The sequence below is a fragment of the Vigna angularis genome, chromosome 8 (assembly GCF_016808095.1).
Source record: "Vigna angularis cultivar LongXiaoDou No.4 chromosome 8, ASM1680809v1, whole genome shotgun sequence".
Lineage (NCBI taxonomy): Eukaryota > Viridiplantae > Streptophyta > Magnoliopsida > Fabales > Fabaceae > Vigna > Vigna angularis.
In genome coordinates, this window is record NC_068977.1 from 31437770 (window position 1) to 31465258 (window position 27489).

The window sequence follows — 27489 nt, forward strand, 5'->3', positions numbered from 1 at the left end:
AGGGTAACGCCAGACTGGCTTTGGGATATCATGTGGAAGCCATTTAGTAGATCCACTGTTGAATAAAAGGCAGAAATTTATAAAAGAATGATGGAGAAGGTTGAATTTTGAGTGGTGGTTTAAAGGAAAAGATGGCATTGTTTTGGATGGATGTAATTTAATGCATACCTGAATTCCGGCTCTAATAATGATGCCCATGAGGAAGTTGGGGACAATGCTGGCAATTGCCATCATTAAGTTGGGCACAATCCTTGTTCATGCTTTCTTACAGTTTAAGGTTATATAACTTGTAAAATTAATCTCTTGAATTTTTCAAGAATACTAGCAAAGAAGAGCACTTCTTTAAAAAAAAATTAGTTCTTTATTCATTTACTCTCTCAAAATGATACTATAAGACAAAGGAGAAAATACAAAATAGAAAAACCTAGACAGAACCACATCCCATAAAAAATTCATTTGTAAATATTGGGTTCGCGTAAAACAGAGAACAGAAAATTCATATGTAAAGAAGAAAGAACAAGAGAGTAAAAGAGAGAATGATATGTGAAAAATACTTTGAGATTTCGAATTGAATTAAAACCGCAAAGGAAGGCTACAATATATAGCCCGTCAAAACAACTGTAACAAACAAGATGATGACTGAACGATTATTAACAGTACGAGGCCAACACAGGCCGAGCACTAGCTAAAGCCCGAACGGTCACACACAATAAGACCGAACGGATAGAAAAAAGAGACCGAACGGTCTAAAACCAAAAGTTGAGTCTAACAACAAATCTCCACCTAGACTCGACTATTACAAGAAAAACAAACTGAATGGTAAACAATTACAAACCAAACGGTACATAACCAATCCTGAACAAAAATTTCTCTTTTATGAGCAGCTTAGTTAGAATATCTGCAGGATTGTCTTCAGATGTAATTTTGTAGATTTGGACAGCACCAAATTCTACAATGCTCCTGACAAAGTGCAGCTTGACATCAATATGCTTTGTTCTTGAATGGTATATTTGATGGTTGGCCAAATGTATGGCGCTTTGAGTGTCACAATGAACACGGACAGACTTTTGATCAATCCCCAATTCCTGAATCAAGCCTTTTAACCAAAGTGCCTCCTTTACCCCTTTAACGAGCGCACAAATTTCTGCTTCAGTGGTTGAAAGTGCATACTAGTACAAAAATCGCGTACAACGTCGAATATTTTGGGCTTTTAACGGCGAATTTGCGAACGACATCATATTAGGAGAGGTTAAATTGACGTCAAATTTAAAAAATTTGACGTTAAGTTAACGTCGAATTTTGTCAATATACGATGTTAATTGAACGTCCAATTTTGTTAATATACGACGTTAATCACCTTTTTTTGTTTTTTTAATTAATTGTGATATTTTTTACAACACTACGAGACCTGAAAAATAGAAAAACAACAAAATTTAAAATTTGGTATTTTATAAAGCAAGAACTATGAACGTAGTATCAAGAACAAACAACAGTAACCAACACCAAACAAGTTCAATCAAGCAACAACAACAAACAAGTTCAACCAAACAATAACAAACAAGTTCAACAAATAAGTTCTTCAAAACGAAAACGAAAACTAACCTTCAAAAGGTGGGTTCGTTGGAATAAAGTGTTGTCATCGGTGACAGAGAAAGCAGAATGCGCCTATGAAGGACAAAAGCACGAAAATAATCGGTCAAAACAAACGAAAATCATACATAAAATGCATTTGTATCAAATGAAAGAAAGATTACATGTGATGGTCGTCAAACTTCGTTCGAGAAAATTTGAGAAGAGAAGAGGGTCTCGCGCGCTAAGTAAAGTGAATGAATTTTCAATCTCCCGCTCAAATTTTTATTGAATTCACTAACCTTTTGACGTCTAACGCTGGGGCATTCGATGTTTTATATCATTTTACGTCGAATTACAATTCTAAACGACGTTTAATAATTGCATTTATTTACAAAAATGATACCAGTCATTTTTAACGTTGGCTATTCAGTGGTTGGACGTTAATCGTGTGACGTTATACGTTGTTTTTATACTAGTGGCAACGACTGATTGCAATGTAGACTTGTAGCTAACAACAGTTCTGAACATAGTAAACACATATCCCGAACGAGACTTTCTTGTGTCCATACACCCGACAAAATCTGAATCTACAAATCCTTCAATAAAACCTCCACCTTGAAAGTTATTTTGAAAGAGTAACTCAGTATCTAAAGACCCTCTCATGTAAGCATCCATTTCAAAGCTTCCTAGTGGATTTGTCCAGGATCAACCATAAACCGACTGAGAACACTTACTCCATGTGCCAGGTCAAGTCTAGTGTAGACCATGCCATACATGATGCTCTCAATCCCATTTGAAAACGGAACAGACTCTATCTTCCTCCTCTTATTTTCGGTCTTCGGGCATTGCTCTTTGGTGAGTTTCAAGTGTTGACCGATCGGTGTGCCAACAGGTTTGGATTGAGACATCTGATACCTTGAAACCACCTTCTACAAGTAATTATTTTGAGATAAAAACAAGTTTCCCCCCAATTTATCTCTCTTTATATCAATGCCCAAGATCTGCCTTGCTTCCCCTAGTTCCTTCATCTCGAAAGCACCACTCAATTTCGCTTTCAACTCATGAATCATGCACTCGTCACTACTGGTAATGAGAATATCATCCACGTATAACAGAAGATACAGTACCTCACTGTCACGGTTCAGAGTATACACACAGTCATCATAATTGCACCGCTTGAAGTTCAGCTTTATCAGGAAATCATCAAATTTTTTGTACCATTGCCTTGGACTTTGCTTCAAGCCGTATAAAGACTTCTGCAACAGGCACACCCTATCATCCAAAGCAAATCCCTCCGACTACTTCATATAAATGGTTTCCTCCAAATCTCCATGCAGAAACGCAGTTCTCACTTCCAATTGTTCCAGGTGCAAATTACGATGAGTAACTATAGCCATTAGAACTCTGACGAACAATGTTTTACCACAGGAGCAAAAATCTCATGATAATCTATACCTTCGATCTGGGTGAAGCCTTTTGCAACAAGTTTCGCTTTGTACCTTGCTTTCTCACCCCCTGGTATAGCTTCCTTTTTCTTGAAGATCCATTTATAACCTATGACCTTCTTACCCTTTGGCAGATCCACCAATCTCCAGGTGTTATTCTTCCTTAAAGCCTCAAACTCTTCCTCCATAGCACCCTGCCAAAGATGTCGATCACTACTGTCAAGAGCCTCCTTGTAACATCTCGGTTCACCCGAGCTTTCAAGATCTTCAGCAGCATTCAAGGTGTAGCATATTAAATCTGCCTCTCTAAACCGTTTGGTTGGCTTAGAGATCCTTATTTCCCTATCACGAACAAGCTGATAATTTCTCAATTCAACACCAGCCCCTCTTTGTCGGAACAATCGGTACCGTTATAGAGTCGCACAGCGGAATAAAATATTTGGAAAGCGTGTTACGGTCACAAATCAAGTTTTGATGGTCCGTTTTAGAAAAACAATTTTCTTAGAGAAAATTTATCAAACAGTTGATGTGCATAAAACAGTAAAGAGAGTAGGGAGTAGAAAAATTGATACACTGGATTTTTATCCTGGTTCGATTCAAAATAATCTACGTCCAGTTGTTAATCACTATAAAAAATTATTAACGTTTTCACTAAAATCAGTTTCACAAATTACAATAAGAGTGAATAAAAAACAGAGAGATAAAACCTTCCTTCGACGAACGAATCGGAAGATGACCACCTTGCCAACTCGAAGAGAACCGCTCCGACTATCGACACACGAAACGCGAGTTTCTCCTATTCACGAGACCAGACAAAGCACTTGAACTAGCTTTTTAGAACTTCCTCAGACAAACTGTATTCTCAAAAAGCTCAAAGTTATCTTACTAAGAGTTTTGGAACTAACTTATATAGCCAACTATTCTGAATTCGCAGAGATGAATTATAACTGCCACAGATAATCGATTATTGTTAGTAATAATCGATTATTTGAGTCCGTTACAGGGTTTTTCAAAAAGTGATAATCGATTATCCTGAGGAATAATCGATTATTCCAGAGACTTTGGCAGTTCTCATCAGAACCAGTGATAATCGATTATTTGGAGTAATAATCGATTATTCCAGACCAACAAGGTTTTCAGAAAAACTCAGGATAATCGATTATAGCTTCTAATAATTGATTAAATGCGTAGCAGTTCTAGAAATACGAATTTTTCTAAGTATTACATGTTTAAGGCTTTTCCTAATACATTTATAATCTACAAAGTGCTTTTAAAACAACTATAACAATCTATCTTCTTGCAGCAGCATCAAAATCATTTATCTTTAAATTTACCAATGCTCCTCATTGGTAACACTCTTGGGTGACTCACATCACTAAACATTCCATATGTATCATCACCAAGATTTGTGATAGACTCTCTTTGAACTCCACACGTTCGGTTCTCAGCTAATGACCGAATAGCTTCATTTTGAACTTCACTCGTTCGGTCTTTCTCAGTCAACGACCGAACGGCTTCATCAGTAGTCTGCTCCACCTCAATGAGAATCTTCTTCTCACATTTAGGATTTTCAGCATGCATTGTCATTCTTGTCGCATAAAAAATGACATCTCTACTAATGATCAATTTTGAAGGTTTATTATCCAACCTCCACAACATGTATCCCTTAACTCCTTCAGCATATCCAAGAAATACATTTTTCACCGCCCGGGCCTCCAGCTTATCCCCTTTAACATGCGCAAACGCCAAAGAACCGAACACTCTCAAGTTTGAGTAATCAGTCGATTGTCCACTCCAAACTTCCATTAGTGTTTTATGATTGAGAGCCGAAGACGGACTTTTGTTGATCAGGTATGCTGTCGTATTGGCCCCCTCTCCCCAGAAAGCTTTTGACAACCTCGATCCAAGCAACATGCACGAACCCTCTCCAGAATTGTTCTATTCATCCTTTCAGCCAAACCGTTCTGTTGAGGAGTTCCCACCATAGTCCCGTGCCTCCTGATCCTTTTAACCTTGTAGAACTCATTAAATTCCTCTCAAACAAACTCCGAACCATTATCAGTTCTCAAGCATTTCAACTTACACCTCAATTGATTCTTGGTCTGTGTATGCCACTCCTTGAACCTTTGAAACGTTTCAGACTTATTTTTCAGAACGTAGATCAACACTCTTTTTGAAAAATCATCAATTATACTTAGGAAATACTCTCCTCCACCATGAGTTTAAGTTATTGCAGGACCCTACAAGTCAGCATAAGCATACTCGAATGGTCGTTCGGTTAAGTGTTTCCCTTTGTCGAAGGGTATTCTGTGTGATTTCCCCAAGACACAGTGGTCACAAAAATCCAGCTTCTGCAGTTTATCTCCCAGAAGTAAACCTTACTTCTCCAATTCTTCAAAGCCGAGCGGTATTCTCTGACTTCTCACTTGCTATTGAGGCATGACTAATGACAATTGAACCATCCAGAATATACAAGCCATTCTTTCTTCTACCTTTGACAATCACAGAATCTCCAAAATACACCTTCATCACTCCATCCTCAACTTTCATGAAATAACCCCTAAGATCAAATGAACTTATAGAAATCAAATTTCTCTTTAGTTCAGGCACATAACTTACATCTTGCAGCACCATCTCCCGGCTATCAAACATCTTTAGCCTTACCGACCCCAATCCTTGCACTCGGCAAGCCTTGTTATTACCGAGCAGCACATTTCCAAGCTCTTTTTGCTCCAAACTCTCAAAGAACTCCTTCACCGGGCACATGTGATAGGTACATCCAGAATCCATGACCTAGTTCTTTTGAGAATCTTCAAATGAAGCCACCAGAACACCAGCAGATTCATATCCCTTGGATGCCTCTGCCACATCAGCAGTTTCTTATGACCGAACGACTTTGCCCTTCTTTGGACAGAACTTCTTGATATGTCCAATCTTCTGGCACTTGAAACATCTCACCTGTTTCGTACCTTCTGGTTTTGATTTCTTCCAATTTCCCTCACGTTTCTTCCCTTTGCCTTTCAACGCAATGAGCCCAGATGTCACATCCTAAGTTGCCTTCGAATCTTGAAGTTTTTGAAACTTCTTGGTTCGAATTGACGTCACAACCTCCTCTAAAGTAATGACTTGATCCTTACCATAGAGCAAGGCATCCCTGAAATGCTCAAAGGTTCTTGAAAGCGCATTTAGAAGAATAATAGCCTTATCTTCATCTTCCAACCTCACATCAATATTCTCTAGATCATCAACAATCTTGCTGAATTCTGCAAGCTGCTCCTCTATGGTTCTTGATTATGTCATCTTGAACGAATAGATTTGTTGCGTCAGACACAACCTATGAGCAAGCAATTTTGTCATGTACAATGACTCCAACTTTGCCCATATTCTAGTCGTAGTCTTCTCCTTTACAACCTCCCTCAGCGCCTTATCACCAAGACACAATATGATTGCACTTCTTGCCCTATCAACCATTCTTTTCTTCTCTTCATACATCAGAGTAGCACCCATGTTCAACTCCCCCTTCAATGCATTATCACAGCCCTGTTGTATCAAGATAGCCTCCATCTTGATCTTCCACAACCCCAAGTCATTTGATCCATTGAATTTCTCTACGTCGAACTTGGTTGCCATCGTTACTGGAATCTCTTGGGACAGCCCCACAGTGGGCGCCAATTGTTGGGTTCGCGTGAAATGGAGAACAGAAAATCCAAATGCAAAGAAGAAAGAACAAGAGAGTAAAAGAGAGAGAATGATCTGTGAAAAATGTTGGAAAAGCTAACAAAATAGTATTTCCTGAGGCGTGTAGAGTCACTGTCCTTAAGGACTTATCCGCGGTGTGTTGCGCAAGTCCCCTAGGATACAACAGGAACTTCTCAGAATGTCTGAGGATCTCAGAACTAGCAAGGAACTCTAAACAGAGTATAAGAATAACCCAGAATATTTTTAGAAGAGAGAAAGAGTTAAAGAATGAAATTCAGAAAAGAGAAGAATGAGAAAGACTGAATTTGGTGTGTCTTGGAATGGAAGAGGAGCTCCCTATTTATAGAGCTAGAAAGAATCAAGAAAATAAAAGAAATTAAAAAACCATAAATGATTTAATTAAAACAAATTTGCACGTTGAAAGAAAATGAACGTTGCCACCCAACGTTCCAAACATTAAAGCTCACCATTTAATGTTTTTAAACCACACATTAACTTTTGCAATAATATAATATTAATATATTATAACAATCCCCCACATATTGCAAAAGTTGAAAGAAAAAGAATAAAAACTTTTATTTTGGGTCTCATAGGATGTAATGCATCAGAGCTGGTATAGCAAGCTATATGAACCAGTGTTAGATTGAGATACTTAACACACAGTGTAGTTGGTATAGCAAGCTATATGAATCAAGGACACTTGACGTGTGTTAGAGGTTTATCAATCACAATACACCCCCACAATTCTTGTTGTTATCGTTGTGTTGCGCTTACTAGGCTATGCGTGTGCCCGGTATTCGTGAGTGCTCTAGAGATCATGCCAAGATCTCATGCAAGCGACCCCACTTGACACTCATATAGGTGATTTCATCAAGTGTATGCTGCAAATCATACACCACTCATAAGGGATATGAAAATCATTAAAACTTTGTTTAAGACAAAATTCTATCACCGTATAGAATTTTAATGACAAAGTTTAACCTCTCAATAATGCAGTCTCTAGCACTTTCACACACACCATAGGAATGGACATAATTGATTAAAATGAATTTAGTGCTATCAGAACTAACAAGTGACTTGTTTTTACCCATATGAACCTTATTCATGGGATCTCCAATCACAAAGGTTGGGTTACCATCACTTGTTTGTTTGCAAGCGGCTTAAGTCTCATTCCCCTCGATGTTTCTAATATCATTTTTTTTCCCATGGGTTTTGTTAGAGGATCTGCTAGATTCCGTTCTGACTTCACATAATCAATGGAAATAGTTCCACTCTTTAGCAGCTGCTTCACCAAATTTTGTCTCAATTGAATATGTCTATTCTTTCCATTGTAATTTTTATTTTTAGCTATAGCTATTGCCGATTGGCAATCACAGTGTATTGACACAGATGGGGTTGGTTTCATTCCTAGTGGAATGTTTGCTAAGAAGTTTTTCAACCACTCAGCCTCACTACCAGCCATCTCAAGAGCGACAAACTCAGATTTCATTATTGATCTTGCAATAATTGTTTGTCTGGTTTATCTCCATGTAATCGTACCACCCCTAAGTGTGAATACATAACCACTAGTGGATTTTGTCTCATCTGAATCAGAGATCCAGTTAGCATCAGTGTACCCTTCTAGTACAGCGGGAAATCCACTATATTCAATGGCATAATCCATTGAACCTCTTAAGTATCTCATAAGCCTAGCAAGTGCATCCCAATGTTCCTGATTTGGACATTGAGTGTACCTACTTAGTCTACCTACTGCATAAGCAATATCAGGTCTAGAAAAGCTCGTCAAGTGCAGTAAGCTCCCAATTATCTAGGCATACTGAGGCTGAGATAATGATTCTCCTCTATTTTTCATTAATTTAGAGTTAGCATCATAAGGGGTACTCACTGGTTTTAAGTCATAAAACCCAAACTTCATAAGAAGATTCTCAATGTATTGTTCTTGAGATAGTAATATACTATCTCCCTTCCTTATGATTCTAATACCTAAAATCACATTGGCTTCACCCATGTCTTTCATTTCAAATTTTGATCCTAGAAACAATTTAGTTCTAGCGACAATCTCATTGCATGTACCAAAGATTAACATGTCATCCACATACAAGCATATAATGACACAATCACCATTTTCAAACCTAGAGTACACACATTTATCAGCATCATTAGGTGAAAACTCCTCACAAAGCAACACATTATCAAGTTTTTCATGCCATTGTTTTGGTGCTTGTTTCAACCCATATAATGATTTTAAGAGTTTGCATACTTTATCCTCTTGACCAGGTACAACACACCCTTCAGGTTGAGTCATATAAATTTCCTCCTTTAAATCACCATTCAAAAAGGTTGTTTTAACCTCCATCTGATGTATCACTAGTTTATGGATAGCTGCTAGGGCTAACAACACTCGAATAGAGGAAATCCTAGTCACTGGAGCAAAAGTATCAAAGTAATCTATGTTGGGTTTTTGAGTAAAACCTTTTGCTACTAATCTTGCCTTATATTTCTCTATGGATCCATCAGGGTGATACTTTTTCTTAAAGATCCACTTACAACCAATGGGTTTTGCTCCTTTAGGCAAATCTACTGAAGTCCAAGTATTGTTTTTCTGAATTGATTCAATTTCAGTCCTAATGGCCTTATCCCACTGTTTTGCATCAGGAGCACTAGTAGCTTCTATAAAGCTTATTGGATCATTATCAACAAGATAAGTATAAAAGTCATCTCCAAAGGAAGTTTCCTTTCTCTGCCTTTTGCTTCTTCTCAAATCCTCATTTATGGTATTACTATTATCATTATCATCAACAGGTTGAGACATCTCATTAACCTTTAAGGGAAACACGTGTTCAAAAAAATCAGCATTTTTCGTCTCCATTATAGAATTTCTCTCAAGTATGTTACTTTTAACAACTAGAAACCTATAGGCAGCACTATGTTCAGCATAACCTAAGAACATACAATCAGAGGTTTTAGATCCTATTTTCCTTTTCTTAGGATTAGGTAACATCACCTTAGCTAAGCACCCCCACACCCTTAAATATTTAAGGTTAGGTTGGTAACCTTTCCACAACTCATAAGGAGTTTTACCGGTTTTCTTATGGGGTATTCTATTTTGTAAAAAACATGCAGTAAGCAAGGTTTCTCCCCAAAGGTTATCAGGTGCACCATAACTAATAAGCATGGCATTCATCATTTCCTTAAGGGTTCTATTTTTCCTCTCAGCTACTCCATTAGACTCAAGTGAATATGGTGGGGTCACTTCATGGATAATTCCTTCTTTAACACAATAGTCATTAAAAAGCACATACTCATCACCTCTATCTGATATAATCCTTTTAATTTTCTTATTCAACTGATTTTCTACTTCTGCCTTATAGGTTAAAAATACATCAAAGGCTTCATCTTTATGTTTGATTAAGTAAACTTTGGTATATCTAGAATAATCATCTATAAAGGTCACAAAATAATTTTTACCTCCTCTAGACATGGTTTGTTTCATATCAGCTAGATCAGTATGAATTAACCCTAATAGTTTAGTTTAGCGTTCTACAGAAAAACATGTTTTCTTTGTTAATTTAGATTCTAAACATATATCACATTTTCTACTCTGTTTATCATGCATATTAATCAATCCTAGTCGTTGTAATTTCAAAACATACGAGGAATTCACATGTTCTAATCTAGCATGTCATATATCATACAAGTCAACAATATAACCAGAAGAACTTGATTCATTAATATTTTTAGAAACATTTAGAATGAAGAGTCCTTGATCACAATATCCCTTCCCCACGAACACATTATTTTTTGTCATGATGATCTTGTCAGACTCAAATGACACTTTAACCCCCACCTTTCACAATAGTGCTACAGAGATTCAATTAACTCTGATTGATGGAACATGTAGCACATCACTCAAGGCCAGAGTCTTTCCAGATGTGAGTTTGAGAAGAACTTTTCCTTTTCCCAGAACAGGAGTGGTCTTGGAATCACCGAGGTAGACGTGTTCTTCTCCATCCCCTACACTAGTGTAAGAGGTAAAAGCACTTCTGTTCGCACAGATATGCCTAGTAGCACCACAGTCTACTACCCACTTGCTCACATTGGTCATTAGATTCACTTGAGAAATGACCGCATCAATAATGTCATCTCCTTCGGCTATATTGGCCCTAGGAGGATTGTCGTTTCTCACTCTACGCCTACACTGGTGCATGATAGCCTGGCTTCCCACATACGAAGCAATTTCCTTTCTTTTTAAAGGTGGGTTTAGATTCATGGGGACGAGATTTAAGAAAATTATTTTTCTTTTTGTGATCAGGTTTGTATTCGTACCTTTTTGGAGCAAGTTTTACTTCTACCATATTTGCTTTCGCAGATAAAGCTTTGGCCCTTGTAGTAGTAGACTCCTTCCTGTTGGTATCTTCAATTATTATGTGTGTAATGAGTTCTGGTAGAGACATTTGCTTGTGCCTGTGTTTCAACTGTTGTTTGTAATCTGTCCAGGATGGCGGCAATTTCTCGATCAGAAGTTCTGAAACAAATTCATCCGGTAGTGGAATGTTTTTTGCTTTGATGTCTTCGAGCAACTTGTGGTATTCATTGATTTGAGTTTTTATGTCCTTTTCTTCAATCATTTCCCAACGGTAGTAATTTCCTATGACGAATCTTTGTCTGACGACATCTTCGGCAGTGTATTTGAGAATCAATGAGTCCCAAATGTCCTTTGCTTCCTTGTAGGAACAGTACACATCGAACAAATCATTAGAAAGTGCACTAAGCAGAGTGTGTCGGCATACCTTGTTCGCGTAAGTCCACTCTTCAACTAGTTTTGAGTTTGAAGGAATAGTGGAGTCGGGCTTCGGAGATGAAAGAGCAACAATAACTCCATACATGTCTAAAAGGGTGGAAACGCGTTCTTGCCAGCGTCGGAAGTTTTGTCCAGAGAAAATCTCGATTTTTGACACGTCCGGAAGAGATTTTGCGAAGACCGTTTGGGTTCCGGAAGCAATGGTTTGGGTCTTTGAAGGCATGTTGTTGATGTTAGCCATAAGTCCTTAAGATTGTTGGAAAAGCTGACAAAATAGTATTTCCTGAGGCGTGTAGAGTCACTGTCCTTAAGGACTTATCCGCGGTGTGTTGCGCAAGTCCCCCAGGATACAACAGGAACTTCTCAGAATGTCTGAGGATCTCAGAACTAGCAAGGAACTCTAAACAGAGTATAAGAATAACCCAGAATATTTTTAGAAGAGAGAAAGAGCTAAAGAATGAAATTCAGAAAAGAGAAGAATGAGAAAAACTGAATTTGGTGTGTCTTGGAATGGAGGAGGAGCTCCCTATTTATAGAGCTAGAAAGAATCAAGAAAATAAAAGAAATTAAAAAACCATAAATGATTTAATTAAAACAAATTTGCACAAGAAAATGAACGTTGTCACCCAACGTTCCAAACATTAAAGCTCACCATTTAATGTTTTTAAACCACACATTAACTTTTACAATAATATAATATTAATATATTATAACAATATACTTCGAGATTTCGAATTGAATTGAAACCGCAAAGACAAGCTACAATATATAGACAGTCAAAGCAACTGTAACAAACACAATAGAATGATCGAACGATTATTAACCATAGGAGGTCATCATAGACCAAGCACTAGCTAAAGCTCGAACGGTCACACATAATAAAACCGAACAAACAAAAAAAAGAGACTGAACTATCTAAAACCAAAAGTTGAGTCTAACAGAAAACTCTGATTTATTCATAAACTACTTGTATTTAGTTATTATGGCTAAAACTTGTAGCTTCAGTCTATAATTTGCTCATAATTTCGAAATTGGATCTATCAGGAAATCGAAGATATTCCCACTCATTATCATTGATGCTCCTAAAGTATTCGTTCACCGTTTCTTCATCAACAAGCTCTAGTTTCGAAGGCTCCCACTACAAAACAATAGCAAACAAAGTGCCAAAACAATATAGGTTTAAGAGAAATATTCAAAGTATATCAATAGAAATGGAACATTAGATATTATGTCGTACCTTGGGCTTGTTGTCTTTATCGAATAGCTTTCCTCTCGTACCCTTTTCAGTGAATTCAAGAGAAGAATTGTTACAACATAAATAAAACTAATCTCTGTATCTTAATTGGGAGAAGAAGACAAAATCAATGTACAGTCAAAATACTTATAACTTCTTATTGATGAAATATACGAACAAATTTATTTGAGAGGTGACACTTACAAAGTGATTAAATATGACAGTCATCCAAAATCTATCCCAGTCAAATTTAGACTTATATCATTCAATTTATTATTGAACTTTTTCGATTTTTATGCTCTGTATCTTTGACTGTGAGCACACAATATCTTTAGCATGAGAGGTGTATTAAAAATTCCTTTCCTACTAAAGATAATATCAAATCAAAATATACTCTATTCTCAGAAGATGTATAATAAAGTTTAAATTTTACTTAGTTAATAAACTTTAACGATTTAGGAACATCTTTTTACCACGAATGTAAATCTATCTCTCTGGAACAAAAACATCATATTCATTATTTGTTTATCAAATGGTTTCATTAATCACTTTTAAAATCATAAGCTGAAAATTTAAAATAATTTTTTATACCGAAATATTTACCTCATAGAAATGATTGCCAAGAGTTCCTATCAATAAGTGGCAGGTAATGATATAGTCTCGATAAAGACATTGGTCAATCTTTTCCACCCGCCCCTTCTTAATCTAACAGTCAACAAAATCATTCTCATTAATATTACAAAATTTGTAAAAAAAAATATTAGTGTGACAGAAATTTGATTGTAATCTTGTGAATACAACCAAAATGAAATTTTAGAAAGTTCTTACAAAAGATACTAGAAATAATATTGATTAATATTTAAATGCATCATGGAATTTTCCTTAGTAAATAAAAAAGACAAATTACGATCAACAATTAAAATAAGTTAACTTTTATTCCTGTTGCTCTTACTGATTTGAGAAATATCTTGAGGCTAGTAGGACAAGATGAGCGCATGAAGCTTAACGCATTCGTAATCCATTTTTCAGCTCCATTTTCTGATTCGTGTTCTTCCTATAAAACAGTGTCATATGGATCAAAATGATTATAGACGAAGCATTATTCAACATTGTAAAGGAGAAATGATCAACCGATGCAGAGATACTTACCAATGATTCAATTATTTCTTCCACAGTTTCTTTCGAGAAACATTTGTTTATAACTTCCAACCTTAGTTTGGTACAGTGAAAACCTTGTTATGTGTTTCAATTCTCAAAAAACACAAAATCTAAAGAGCAGAATCCTATGTAAGTTTTCCTGATTTACCTCCTAAAAGGGCTGTCTTCTTTCACATTTGGTTTCTCTGCGAACGTTTCTATCAGGGCAGAAATTGTTGAAACATTTGGAGAATTAAGAACTTGTAAGGCATTTTCCAATGACGTTAGCTTCTGTTGCGCATAAGAATAATTTATTTGTACGGATTTATATTATAGTTCTTAGATATCACATTATTAAAACCAATTACAGGCAAAGTATATTAATTGAGGAACAGGTGATAGTTTTATACTGTTGAAGGCACAAAATGTGTGGCCAAACCACATGCTGCTATTTCTGCTCCATCCAAACGTGCTCCACTCAACCCTAGATATTCCCCTGCATATATTGCAAATTAATATCAATACAAAAAAACGAAAAAAACACAAACATGAATATATTTTTACAGATTTAAGAAGCCTACCAAAAAAGCCAGGAAGTCTAGAAAGGAAGTAATTGGCTCCTACATCTGGAAAAAGTCCTATAGATGCCTCTGGCATTGCAAATACCTACAAATAATGCATAAATAATTCTGGATAATCAATGAAAAATTCAACCTTTTTTAATTCTAAAGCTCTGGGAAGGGAAGTGATGATGACAGAAACTTACTGCTTTTTCAGTGACAACCCTAAACCTTGTGGGCATAGACAGACCTGCTCCTCCTCCCATCACTATTCCATTGATAAGAGAGACCTGATTCCACAACACAAAAGCAACCACTTTGTAAAACTTTTGTTCTATTTCACCACAAAAAAAAAAAGTAATTTTGTGAAGGAAATTAGTGATGACTACGATTTGAAACTTAACAAACTCACTGTAGGCTTTTTATAGGTTGCAATCAAATGGTCCAGAGTAAGCTGTTTCCTGTAATATCTAGATGCATAGGTCCGGTGTCCTAGATTCATATATGTAGGTAAATTTTAAATAGCCAAGTATAGTTAGCTTATCCAACAACTTATATAGTTTCAAAACCATTAATTCAACATGTTCTTGAAATATGTTGAAAACTTATAATTTTTTCTAGTTTTGGATAAGCTGTACCTGCAACTAAAGACGTGATCACTGATACGACATCACCACCAGCACAAAAAGCTTTTCCATTACCCTAGTTAACGCCAGAAAACAAAGGATGGTTATTATGTCTCAATGATAATGGAAACGTATCATGCATAAACTAATAATGTAGATATTTAACTAAACAGATAGTTAATTTCAGAAAAAGAAAAAGTTGTAATTAGCTCAAAAGTATGAATTTTAATCGAAGAAACTGCAAACTGTGCTCATTCTTCTGATTTTCAATCCAACAAACACTACTAGAAAAATTCCCCGGGAGGTTATTTGCTTATCTTACCTTCAATATCACAAGTTGGACTAAAGGGTCATTCTCATACAACTCTAAATTACTACTTATTTGACAAATCTGCAAAACAGCAGAAAAATCCATTGTCAGTCCTCCACACAAGAACCTATTTTCTCTTAGTTTAAAATGGGGCATCCTTTACAAATGAAATCACTTGAAACAATGACAGCTCAATTAATTAAGCTTCTTAGTAATTGAAGCAATCTACTTTAAAACCATTTAAGAATTGGATTTATGAACTTACCATTTCATGGTTAAGGCTGTTTAGCTTCTTAGGTCTGTTTAGTATCACTACCTTCACACAAGAATTTCCGGTGAAAAGAACCTATAAAGGGAAGAATAGTCATACAATAATTTATCATAAAGACCTTCATATAATCAATTCATTATTAAACTACTGATTTCATCTTCATATGATTTTATGTTTATCTCTATTTTAAGGATTAGTTAGAACACAATTTTATAAGTTTAATTTCTGCATAACCTTTCTTTGCAGTATATCACTGTCCAAAAAGTTTTCATGACGGTACTATATTATCAGAAAATCTTATCAGAAGAACAAGAAGAAGAAAACCTGGTTTTGTTCCCTATCAAAGTTGAGAGTGGGAGCCATGTGCAGTATGAATTTTTACAATAAGACAGTTTTGAAAAGAAGGCACACAAGTTGAGCTCAATAAAACCTCTCTCTATTATAAATCTAATTATAAGTTATAAGAGGCATAGGAGAGTGGATTTTAGAGTTGAGCTGAGAAGGAAAACAAAAACAATATCAAGATGTAGGATGGTTGGCACATGTTACATGTCATACGAACAACCATAGTGTTATGTTGGTGTAAGGATTTAGCCACCTTGACATCTACTAAGAACAAATTGATGTGTTTTAGGTCAATTGAACTTTAGGTAAATATATCTTTATAATTAATATGATAATTTGTTTGGTTTATAATTTATTTTTAAAAAAAAAGTTATGTTGTGTTCATTTTCAAATTGGAATTTTGGAGGACAGTGATTGGATGGACTTGGAGATATTTGAAAAGAAATTGTGTTGTTTATTTTAGGGGATTTAAAGGTGAAACTAAATAGAATAGAAAGTAAAGTATATGAAAGTTTGTGAATCTCGATATTTAGGTGGAGTGTATTGTATTAGAATATAAAATATTTCACTAGTGTATAATTGACTTTTTATGATGGGTAAAATCGATCTATTGTGACAGATGGATTGACGTCATAATTTTGGGAATCATAATAGATTTGTGCATTTTATGATGTAACAAAAAAGCATGTCATAATAGGTTCAGCCTACTATGACATACTTTCTGTCATTTATCATAATATGTTTAGTCTATTATAATAAACTTTCCATTATCAATCATAATATGAGCAATTTACTACGACGTACTTCAATTTACCTGTCATACTATGTGAGATTTTATGACATAGTTATTTTTTGATGGAACAATTGTTACCGATATTGCACAGCGAAAATATTAAAACACAGAGTACGATATAGATTGTTAAAAGCAAAGACCTTGTTCAGTCAATTTTAAAAATGATTCCTTTAATTTTCTCTTAAACATTTTATCAAACAGTTGGTATGCAGAAAATGTAAAAAGTGTAGGGAATAAAAAAAATCACACAAATGATTTTTATCCTAGTTCGAATCAAAAGATTCTACGTCTTGTCGTTAATCACTATGAATAGTGATTAACCTTTTTCACTAAAAACAGTTTCACAGTTTGTACAGATTACAGAATAGTGAATGTAAATAGAAAAGCAAAACCTTCATTCGACAAACGAATTGGAAGGAAGCTTCCTTTGACAAATGAACTGGAAACGAGCAACCAACACTTTCCTTCGACAGACGAACCAGAAGAGTGCGGCAAGAATCTTCCTTCGACCAATGAACCGGAAGAGAACAGCTCTGCCAACTTGAAGAGAATCGCTCTGACCTTTGACACACAAAGTGCGAGCTTCTCCTATTCACAAGACTTGACAAGAGTGATGAACTAACACTTGAGAACTTCCTCAGATCACATTGTATTATCAAATGACTTAGATAAAACTTTTAAGGGTTTTAGACAACTATATATAGCCCATAGGTCTGAAATTAAAAAGACACAATACAACTTCCAATGATAATCGATTATTGTAAGTAATAATCGATTATCCTGAAGAATAATCGATTATCTGCGAGACTTGGGCAATTCTCATATAGATCAAGATAATCGATTATTTCAAGCAATAATCGATTATCTGCGAGAGCAATGATTTTTGAAAAAAGGCTCATGATAATCGATTATTACATCAAATAATCGATTATATGTGCAGATATCCTAAAGACAGAAAATTTCTAAGTGTTTACGTGTTCAAAGTTATTCCTAATACATTTTCAGTCTACAAAAGTGCTTTTAAATAAATTACAACTTCATTCTTCGAGTTCTTCTCTTGCAGCATCATCAAAATCATTATCTTTTAAAATATCAATGCACTTTATTGGTAACATTTTCATGTGTCATAATATCTCCCAAATATTATGACAAGTAATTGTTCACTTATCATAATACATGGTTTTCAAAATTAACCTATTATGATATATACAAGTTATGTACATCATAAAAACTTGTTTTTAAAAAAAAAAAATATACATGCTTGCATTTGATCTCCAATCAATTTTCCTGTATTATTATCTCATCCAATCAATATACCCTGAAATGAACAAATTTTGAACAAACAAAATGGAATTTATTTCATACATTAAATTGTCTAATAATATTTAATATATTATTTCTACATAAAACTATATATTCAATCCAAATATTACATTAACCTACATATATTACTAAATTGTATTCAAGTTTCTACAATTTACTAACTCTTAAAATAGAAGAAGCCAATTTGATTCTAATGTCTTCAATGTCTGGATTTTCATTGAAGATTAATCGTTAAAAATCTACAAATGAAATAATGGAGTTAAAACAATATTATATTAAAGAAGATATTATGACATGTTTTTCAAAACCAGTCATAATATATTATCAAAACAATTTCGAGTTTGACACTTTATCCCATGTATCATGACAGGTGCCTAGTTAACCCGTCATACTATAGGTATATTATGACAAGTCTTCGTAGACCACTCATAATATCTTTTAAACTTATTTGCAAGTTTTCACTGCGTTTTTAATTATGACAGGTGTCCATAAATACGTTATAATAAGTCTTACGTTTATTAAGATAATGTCATCGGTCAACCTATTGTGACGGATAGTTTTCACCCATCATAATAGGTTGTAATATCATCTCATTTTTCCACAGGTGTTTTATTGATATATGATGTTTTTTTTATGTTAGCTTACATTCTCTTTTTTATTGGTTTATTTTGTGTTTGTGTTCTTCTTTTTACAATGATCATCTTATTGTGAGCATACTAAGATATATGTTAAAATTTTGGGGTGAACATGTTTTATATTATTATAATATCATGACGATTGTATTAATATAATACCTATCTCGAATAAGTTGTTTTCTAAATATTTATAATAAAATGTTTTATTTTAATAGTGATATTTATTAAAATGAAATATTAAAAAAAACTCAACTAATTTTAATAAAATTAAAGATAAAGTAAATAAAATCAATTAAATAATACATAGACGAGTTGTAACGCCGCGGCAACTTACAACATGGAGTTCTTATGAGTTAGGCTACCGAAAAGCAAATGCATTTGGTGATATGAGTAGTCAAATCAATCCCTTTAAGCTATCCTTCAACTGTATAGTCTCATACCTATACAGCCTCTAGATCCCTCTCATTCCGGTGTATGTTCGATTCATCGATGTGTCCCTTCCACTGAAAGCCTGCCAGGAGCCGCTCCTTGTCAGTGCCCCTTGCATTTCGTGCCTCTTGCACTGGCGATCACTCTCCACCTTCGTCAGTGCCCGGATGTCACACGAGTTACTTGATATCTAAACTTATCTTAAAATTTAGGAATCCAAATAAAAACTTTAAAAATAACTTAATTGTTTTGAGTTTCAAGGTGTAAATTAATATGAATCCGTATCATCTTGCTTAAAAACAAAAAGGATCTTTAATATCAATTATTTTACTTTATATTGACGTGTTTACCGGCATTTAAATTTAAATTATCGCTTAGTAATCTTAAGTTGTAAAAATTATACTAGAAAAAACCATTTTTATGCTTTTTTTTGGAAAATTATCTTGAAGATCTCATTAATTAAATATAAAATGGAGAGATAAAATAAAATAACATTACCATAAACAAGTAACCATTATTCCTAATTGATTTCCTAGATTGTTTATCTCTGAGAGGTTTACTAATTACGAAAATAAAGGGAAACTAATTTATAATCAGGGAAATCAAGAAACAAAGATAAATATAATAGAATAAATTAATTAAAACGCATTTTCATAGAAAAAATCAGTATAAATGAATTAGTGATAAAAGAAATACTGGTTTATCTCAGAAAACATTCTGACCAAATTTATTGTGGATTATTTCAAAATATTAAATCAAATTAATCAATCTAAGTCAAACACTAAAACAACTTAATAATGCACAAGTTTAAACATAATCTTTGAATTATCAAATAAAGTGCATAAAATTTTTGTTAATTTTAGTTAGGACGGGGTTATCTAAAGTACTTAAATTTTTTTAATTATTTCATTGAAATTATTATATTTGCAACAATTCTTACACATTCCCACGTTGAGGTCCTGAACTGAGGGTGCGAGTAAAAGCTGGGTTCAGCCCATTAGATGTCACCAACAGAAAGAGGCTAATGATTCCTGCACCCCCATGTTTTCGGCCTGCACCTCCTTTGGCATGACGAAATAATGCTTATATTCTTAATGAAAAAATTAATAAAAACCTAAATTATACTTTCTTCCACTTTCTTATCTGTATATCATCTATCAGCAGCGCAATCTTCATGTCCATTTCTCTATATTCCATAGGCAAAACGAACAGCACAACCTTCACAACACAATCCAACAAACCAAATACACTCCAACTTTATTATTTTCATAAGGGTATGAATGGTATTTCAGAAAATATGGGGATGCAAACCGAAAATACACGGATGCAGGAAGCATCGAGAGAACACATGAGTTTGAGGCCCAATAGGGATCCAAACCGAAAAGTAGAAAGAAACAGAAGAGGGCAATTTCTTTTTAAACTCCCTCTAATTACTATTAGACTCATTTTTTCTCTCTTCTTAAATTAATTCACAATAACATACAATTTCAGAAAATTGGCAATGAACAAAATTAAAGCAAATACTTTATGCCCATAACAAATAGAAGACACGAAAATTGGTAAGGATTGAGAGAGGAATCAGAAATGGAGGGTAAGGATTAGGTTTGGGTTTATACCTCTTTAGATCAAAGGGTATTTTGGTAATAAAAGAAGAAAAAGAGAGTTTAAACAGCAATTAGGAGAGTGTGAATAACAAGTGGGTAAAAGAGAAGCAAATATATCTTGCAATGTGAGAGATGAGAAATGTACATTAATGGGGAAACGTGTGGTGTTATTAGTACCGTTAGTAGGGTGGTTGTGGTTAAGGCAGTGGCGGAGGTTGGTGGTTGCTGCCATTATTACGGTAGTTGTGCTTTTAACAACAAACAAAGAAGGATAATGAGTGTTGCTCAGTTTGGTCAAAATGGTTCAACCTATTATAGATTCATTTTATTAATTTAACATGTGATTAGTTTAATTTCATTTCAGCATTCAATTACTGAACTTAGTGCTTTTAAGAATATTTTAATGGTCCAATTGTGGTAAAGCTGCTTAACCCATATCACACTTGTCTCAGTTTTGAAGTACAGCTAAAGTTATTGCTTATATAATATAAAATTAGTTCTTTGGGACTTTTGGATTCTCTCTTTTCAAAATGCCTTTACTTTTATATATTAAAAAATTTATATTTTGAAGATATGACAAAAAAAAAACATAATTTAGCAGAGAATCTAAATTTGTACAAGAAAAGTTGGTGGATAAATTGATTAAAACAACTCAGCAACTTGTGATAAAAATTAAACATGTTTGCATATATCATGACCATTATGATTAACCAAGTGATTAGTATGGCTAATCATATTTAACAATGGTATTTGCGAAACAAAATTAATCATACCCTTTCTCTCTCTATATATATATAACATGAATGAGAATGAAGACTGGAGAAAGTAGAAGTAAAGTGATATTTTTTCTCAAATTATAAACAAGAAGGCAGTGATAACTTACTGAAAGTAGGGTTAAAGAGCAAGAATGTGTAAAAGCAATAAGAATTTTGTCTGATATATATATATATCTAATCCTAGTTGATAATGAAAGGAGTAAAAGTTTTGAAGAGTTCATTTTGTTGGAGGGGAAACATAGGTTCTGAGAGATGGTGACTGAGTGAGAACATCAGGTGCAATAGTTGTGTTCTGTGCTCCACTCTTCTGCTGCATTCTCCTTCTAGCCATGTACCCTCTCACCCATGGTGTCACATCTTCGTTTATTTTTATCATGATAAAGAATATAATGCGGTAGATCACAATCATGCTGAAGATCACACTCAGGTTAATCCACTTCGATCTGTTCACATCTATTTGGAACACTTTTTCCAAGATGTATTCTCCTGGTATCTTTGGAAGCTCTGGTGTCTGGTTGTCAAATATCAAGCCCCTCAAATCATTCTGGTACTGACCCTGAAAGAGTTTTCACAGTTTTTATCATCAAACTAAGATATAACAACAGCACATGGGATTCGAGTATTGAAATGTGTTGCTTCTGTTACCTGCAGTGCCCAGAAATGGAAACTGATGTATGACATAGGGTAACGCCAGACTGGCTTTGGGATATCATGTGGAAGCCTAAAGTAGCCTGAGACCAACATGAATATGCCCTGAAATTTAAAAAGTAGAAATACAAAAGTCAGTTAATCAGGTGTGAATGGATGATCAAGATCAAAGGTTTTACGGAACGAATCCTGTTGTGTTGAATTTTCATATGATCCTGCTGTGAAAACATTGTGTGCAGCTGTCTTCAAAGGCATTGTATATGTGGAGATTTAGGCAGCATGTTTGGTTTCATATTTTAGATGTGGTATTTTCAAACATTCTTGGATAATTTTAAATTCCTGGTTTCAACTGCTTATGCAACATGATATGCAATTAGTGCTCTTGCATTTAGTAGATGCACTGTTGAATAAAAGGCAGAAATTTATAAAAGAATGATGGAGAAGGTTGAATTTTGGGTGGTGGTTTAAAGGAAAAGATGGCATTGTTTTGGATGGATGTAATTTAATGCACATGTGTGCCTATACTGTGGGGAGGAACTTGCATACCTGAATTCCTGCTCCAATAATGATGCCCATGAGGAAGTTGGGGACAATGCTGGCAATTGCCATCATTAAGCTTTCAACCACTGTGACACTGGCATAAAGGCACAGCACAAAGAAGAGGTAATGCCAAAAGCCAGGGTGTAGGCGAACCATGAAGTAACAGATTGTTCCAGAGAGAAAAGTGATCAAAATCAGGAAGGGCATTGCAGATAATGTGTTGCTGATGACAAATGCAGTGACACCATAGTGACCATTAAGCCTCTCCCTTTGGAAAACCTGTGATTGAAATTGAAAATGTGAGATTTCATACTACATTATAGGGAGTATGATGGTTAGTTGCTGCATGGGGGGCACAGAACATTCACCTTCATGTCTTCAACAAATGAAGGGAATCCACCAATTGACATGAAGGTCACAAAACCAAAGACAAAAGATGCACAAGAACCTCTGGCCTGCAATAAAAGGGAAGAAAGCACATGAACTCCAAGAAGGCCAAATTTCTTGCAAAACTGTGATACAATGACAACTTCAAATTGCTTTCAAATGAGATGTAGAAGTACCAGAATAGAGTTGTATCCTGTCCCCACATTCAAATAAATGGTTCCAATACAGATAGTGACCACAATGTAGATAACAAGCCTAAGCCAGTAGTAGCCAAAGTCCCTTGACATGTTGATGAAGGAACGTTTGGTTAAAGTGTAAGACTGCATCAAGAAACTAGCCTCACTTCCTCCAGCTTCAAGCACTGTTCCCTTCTGCAGAATTCATCATGATCACAACATTGAATAATTGACTCCAGAAAATGAACAAGAAAAACAGGATATATACATGTTTGTGTGTTAATATATTGCACTTAATTGCATCATTCTTAAGTTTGCCATTTTTCATCAGTAAGCAATCATTGAAAAGCACTTACAACTTTGGATATCTCATCCACTTTTTGTGTTGCGGCATAAGAGTGCTGAGAAGTGCGGTAGAAGTCAATAAGAGTTCTGATTGCTTCGGCAGTAGTGATCTTGTCCAAAGGATCATCGCTTCCCTCAAACTACAGAGAAAGGTTCAGACCAAATGTTAGCAGAGGTATGTATGTTAGAAAATAACTGATGTAAAGCACATATTAAAATGTTGAAACTATATAGAGTGTAATGAAATTGAAAGAGAAATTTGTGTCATAAAGAAGAAAAGTTGAATACCCTCAGTTTCATGGACCCTTTGAGAGTGGCCTTGACTTTGTCAAAGTCAGAATTGATGCACCTGAGGAAATGATCAGAAGGGTTCCTCAAAGCAGGACAAGGGAAACCAGCTTGTGCAAAGAACTGCAGACAAAATCACTTATATCAGTCATCAAAAAGCTTCATTTATTTACAATCATTATTGATTAAAGAAACTATGCATAAGAGAGAAAAAAGTGGAATGTGAGTTTGACCTCATATGCCTCTGAAGCCTGTCCAAAATAAACAGTTTTGCCACTAGAAAGCAAGTACAATTGGTCAAATAACTCAAACACTTCACTGCTAGGTTGATGAATAGAGGCTATCACGGTTCTCCCATCCCTTGCCAAGGCACGTAGTGTCTGAGTCACAAAGAATGCTGAAGCACTGCAATAGTGAAAAATTCCAAAACAAACTATGACATGAGTTCACCAAAAAGAGAAGTTTCTACTTTACAAACTTGATCAATAAGAGAGACATCACAAACCAAACATTCTCCATAAAAAAAACATTATAGAATATTGTAACCTCCTTCAGAAAAGGTGCACACAATTTGATGTTGTGACTATGCAAAACATTATCCAAAAAGACAAGCATGCCTTTGTTTGTTTCTGCATTTTGTGTATAGAGATAAGAAGAATTTCAAAGATAAATAATATACAGACAATGCATGGCCCGTTATTTATTGCACCACGTTTTTCCTTTCCAAAGCTACATAGAAATTTTATCATTAGGAACCGATGGAAACATGTACAAGACAAGCATGCATCAATCAATAGTTGCCCAAAGCAGCAACAGAAAAGACAGAATACTCCTTCAAGGTTTTTTAACTGTCAATTTAAGAACAATGTTAAAACATCTCTATCTCATATTTTTACTATATTTTAATCTGTTTCAAAATATTTTTCACTTTAAAAAATAAAAAATTATTAGTTACTTCTTCCTCTACCATTCTCATTTAATAGTATCCACCTACATACTTAAATGAATTAACTACCACCATCTAACTCTTTTAATAAGGACACCTTTATATGCAAAAAAAAAAACTTTATCAAAGTAATTGGGTGATTAAGGAAATCTGTTTTCAAAATATCAAATATTATGTTTTATTTATATAAATTTACATGTAAACTTTGGCATTTAAAATTTCTTAAATGACATGAGCACCTAACATCATATAATCCTTTTTATTTACAAACAGTATAATAATAACATGAAATTATTTCAAATATTTTATATATGACAGAAAACAAAACCCTCTACAGAAAAAATTGCAGTTATGGGGGAGATATTAAGAATAAACTTACTATACCAAGTTTTTCTTCTACATAAATATCAATTACTTGAAAAGCACAACTATTGGACAGAGTTACGTATACAGTACATATTTGGTAGCAGTTAATTAGATGAGAATAGACGTGTGATAACTTCATATGTCCATGCAAACCACTCAGGACAAGGAAATTAAATTCACATAAAGTGATGTGTAACAACCTGTCAAGTCCACTGGTTGGCTCATCAAGAAAAAGCAACCTTGGTCTCATCAAGATTTCCAAGGCAATGCTAACCCTTCTCTTCTCCCCACCACTGATACCCCGCAAATGCCAATTTCCAATCACTGTGTCTGCACAATCTTGCAGTCCCATTGCCACAATGGTGCTCTCCACCAATGCTCTCTTATCTGCCCATGGCATGTTATCAGGCAAACGCAAACGAGCTGAATATGATATCGTCTCCCTCACTGTTAGGGTACCGATCAAGTTATCATCTTGTGTCACATAAGCCTGGTTAAGTTCATAACACATCATAAAAACCAAGTTAGGAACAAACCCTTTTGCAGAATTAGCATAATGGTATGCTTAAAAGTTGCAAAACATGATATGGGAAAAAAGGCAACCATATTTAGGTGCTATAATTAAAACCAAACCTTAAAAGTTCAAAATCAAAGTGAAAAATGATGACCAAAATAAGTGTTAATATATATTATATCTACTAACTATATTCTTCCAATGAAACATAGACACCGCTAGTAGCATTTAGTATGGAGCATTTAGTACATAGACAGAAGAGAATGAAACATTTTGTTCTATTCTTGATGTTAAAATCTATGTATCATCTTTTAAAAATTTATCTTTTTTTTATTCTATTCTGAAGGGAGTTGCCAGTGCTACAGTATCTAAAAAAATCCAAATATTTTGATTGAGGTGTTTTTCTGGCCAATAACTGAAAGAGTTCGGTCAAAGAGAGAAATAAGAAAGAAAGGGTACCAAAACCTTTAGAACATATATATCTAATAGTATTAAATAAAGATCCAATATTATATTCACGTTTGTTTGAAAGCATTCCACCAAAGACTATATGTTCAGACAAAAGAACCAAAGACTGCATGTTAAGGCAAAAGAGGAAAAAGACTCACTGCAGTGCCAAAAGAGAGTTTGGCTTTGCGTCCATTGAGAAGGATGGTGCCTGAAAGAAAGGCATTTGCAGCTAGGCGACTGGAAAGTGCATCAAGAAGAGTAGATTTTCCAGAACCTGAGGGCCCCATGAGAGCAGTGAAGGTTCCTGGTTCAGCATAACCAGTTAGACCCTCCAAAACATTTTGTGTCTCACCGTTGCTGAGAGTGACCATCACGGTCAGATCCTTCCATGTGAGTCTTGCTGAAACATCTCCAATGATCTCTGAGTTAGCCTTCTCTCTCCAAAGGGTCTCACTGAGAGGACTCAACCCTGGTAGGGTGGAACCATTTCCAGAAGGCCTAGCTGTTGCTTCTATCTCCATACCAGTATGTGTTGTTGCCTCAGAGTTTTTCATGATAATTAACTTTCTTCAAACCTCTCACACACTCACCTTTTAGGCTTCAATACAATATGGTCCAAACTCTCCAAAAGAGTTCAGTGGTACTGATCAAATCCGATCCACCAAAAGAGAAAAAGGGTAGGAACCAAATTCAAAAGCCAAGCAGTGAAACCTATAGAATATGTGAGTGTATATATATGAGGAAGTTACTATGATAGAAAAACCAAAAGGGGACAATAGGATAGGAGGGAGAGAAAAGTGTGAGTGGTGAAATGGGAATGGTATGATTGGAGAGTTTTGACTGAAAGAAAGGGTTTTCTTAAGAGAGATGATGGCTCATGCAAAAAGAGCCTTGTGGAGTTGCATACATAGATTTGTTGCAACTGTTGAAAGGATTTGTAAGTTGTTGTTATGAACAAGAAGAAGTGATTGGAGCAAAGGGTGTTATATATTCTGATCCAACTGATGCAAGGGATGACGAACACAACAGCTATAACACCATGATATGATATGATATCTACTACTACATACTATTCGTTGTTTGGGAGAGCTCAATTCTCGATGGAAATATTTAGAGAAGAAGCAATAAGTTTCAGCCATTATATGGAAGCAATCAATTAATGGGTGCAGCTAGTTGTTGGTAGCTACATTTATTGCCAAACCGACCCCCATTTAACCCTGAGGCTCAGGAATCTGTTCATATTACGTGTGTTTTTTTTCAACTTTTCCC

General features: G+C 34.9%; 2 protein-coding genes across 2 annotated transcripts; both read right to left on the reverse strand.

Moving 5' to 3' along the window:
- Positions 1-12270: 12270 nt before the first annotated feature.
- Positions 12271-16121, reverse strand: LOC108344062 (probable 3-hydroxyisobutyryl-CoA hydrolase 3). Its single transcript, XM_052867367.1, has 14 exons — positions 15980-16121; positions 15650-15730; positions 15397-15465; positions 15087-15150; positions 14861-14940; positions 14655-14738; positions 14470-14554; positions 14299-14384; positions 14058-14179; positions 13901-13961; positions 13704-13805; positions 13355-13456; positions 12755-12796; positions 12271-12655 (listed from the first exon to the last, which is right to left on the reverse strand). Exons 1-14 carry the CDS (start codon positions 16016-16018, stop codon positions 12524-12526), a joined length of 1149 nt encoding a protein of 382 aa, XP_052723327.1. The 5' UTR covers positions 16019-16121; the 3' UTR covers positions 12271-12523.
- Positions 16122-21610: 5489 nt separating this feature from the next.
- LOC108345850 (ABC transporter G family member 11) lies at positions 21611-27333 on the reverse strand. Its single transcript, XM_017584672.2, has 10 exons — positions 26379-27333; positions 25457-25746; positions 24178-24349; positions 23945-24067; positions 23668-23796; positions 23312-23506; positions 23117-23203; positions 22755-23027; positions 22206-22313; positions 21611-22116 (listed from the first exon to the last, which is right to left on the reverse strand). Exons 1-10 carry the CDS (start codon positions 26772-26774, stop codon positions 21778-21780), a joined length of 2112 nt encoding a protein of 703 aa, XP_017440161.1. The 5' UTR covers positions 26775-27333; the 3' UTR covers positions 21611-21777.
- Positions 27334-27489: the final 156 nt, after the last annotated feature.

Excerpts from the sequence above, each read along its gene's own strand:
- LOC108344062 (XM_052867367.1), bottom strand. The coding sequence starts at position 16,018 with ATGGCTCCCACTCTCAACTTTGATAGGGAACAAAACCAG. Across the intron at positions 15,151-15,396 it reads TCCAACTTGTGATATTGAAG|GGTAATGGAAAAGCTTTTTG; the intron begins GTAAGATAAGCA and ends GGCGTTAACTAG. Across the intron at positions 13,806-13,900 it reads AAGAAATAATTGAATCATTG|GAAGAACACGAATCAGAAAA; the intron begins GTAAGTATCTCT and ends ACTGTTTTATAG.
- LOC108345850 (XM_017584672.2), bottom strand. The coding sequence starts at position 26,774 with ATGAAAAACTCTGAGGCAACAACACATACTGGTATGGAGATAGAAGCA. Across the intron at positions 24,068-24,177 it reads AGGCTTCAGAGGCATATGAG|TTCTTTGCACAAGCTGGTTT; the intron begins GTCAAACTCACA and ends TTTTGTCTGCAG. Across the intron at positions 23,797-23,944 it reads AAGGGTCCATGAAACTGAGG|TTTGAGGGAAGCGATGATCC; the intron begins GTATTCAACTTT and ends CTTTCTCTGTAG.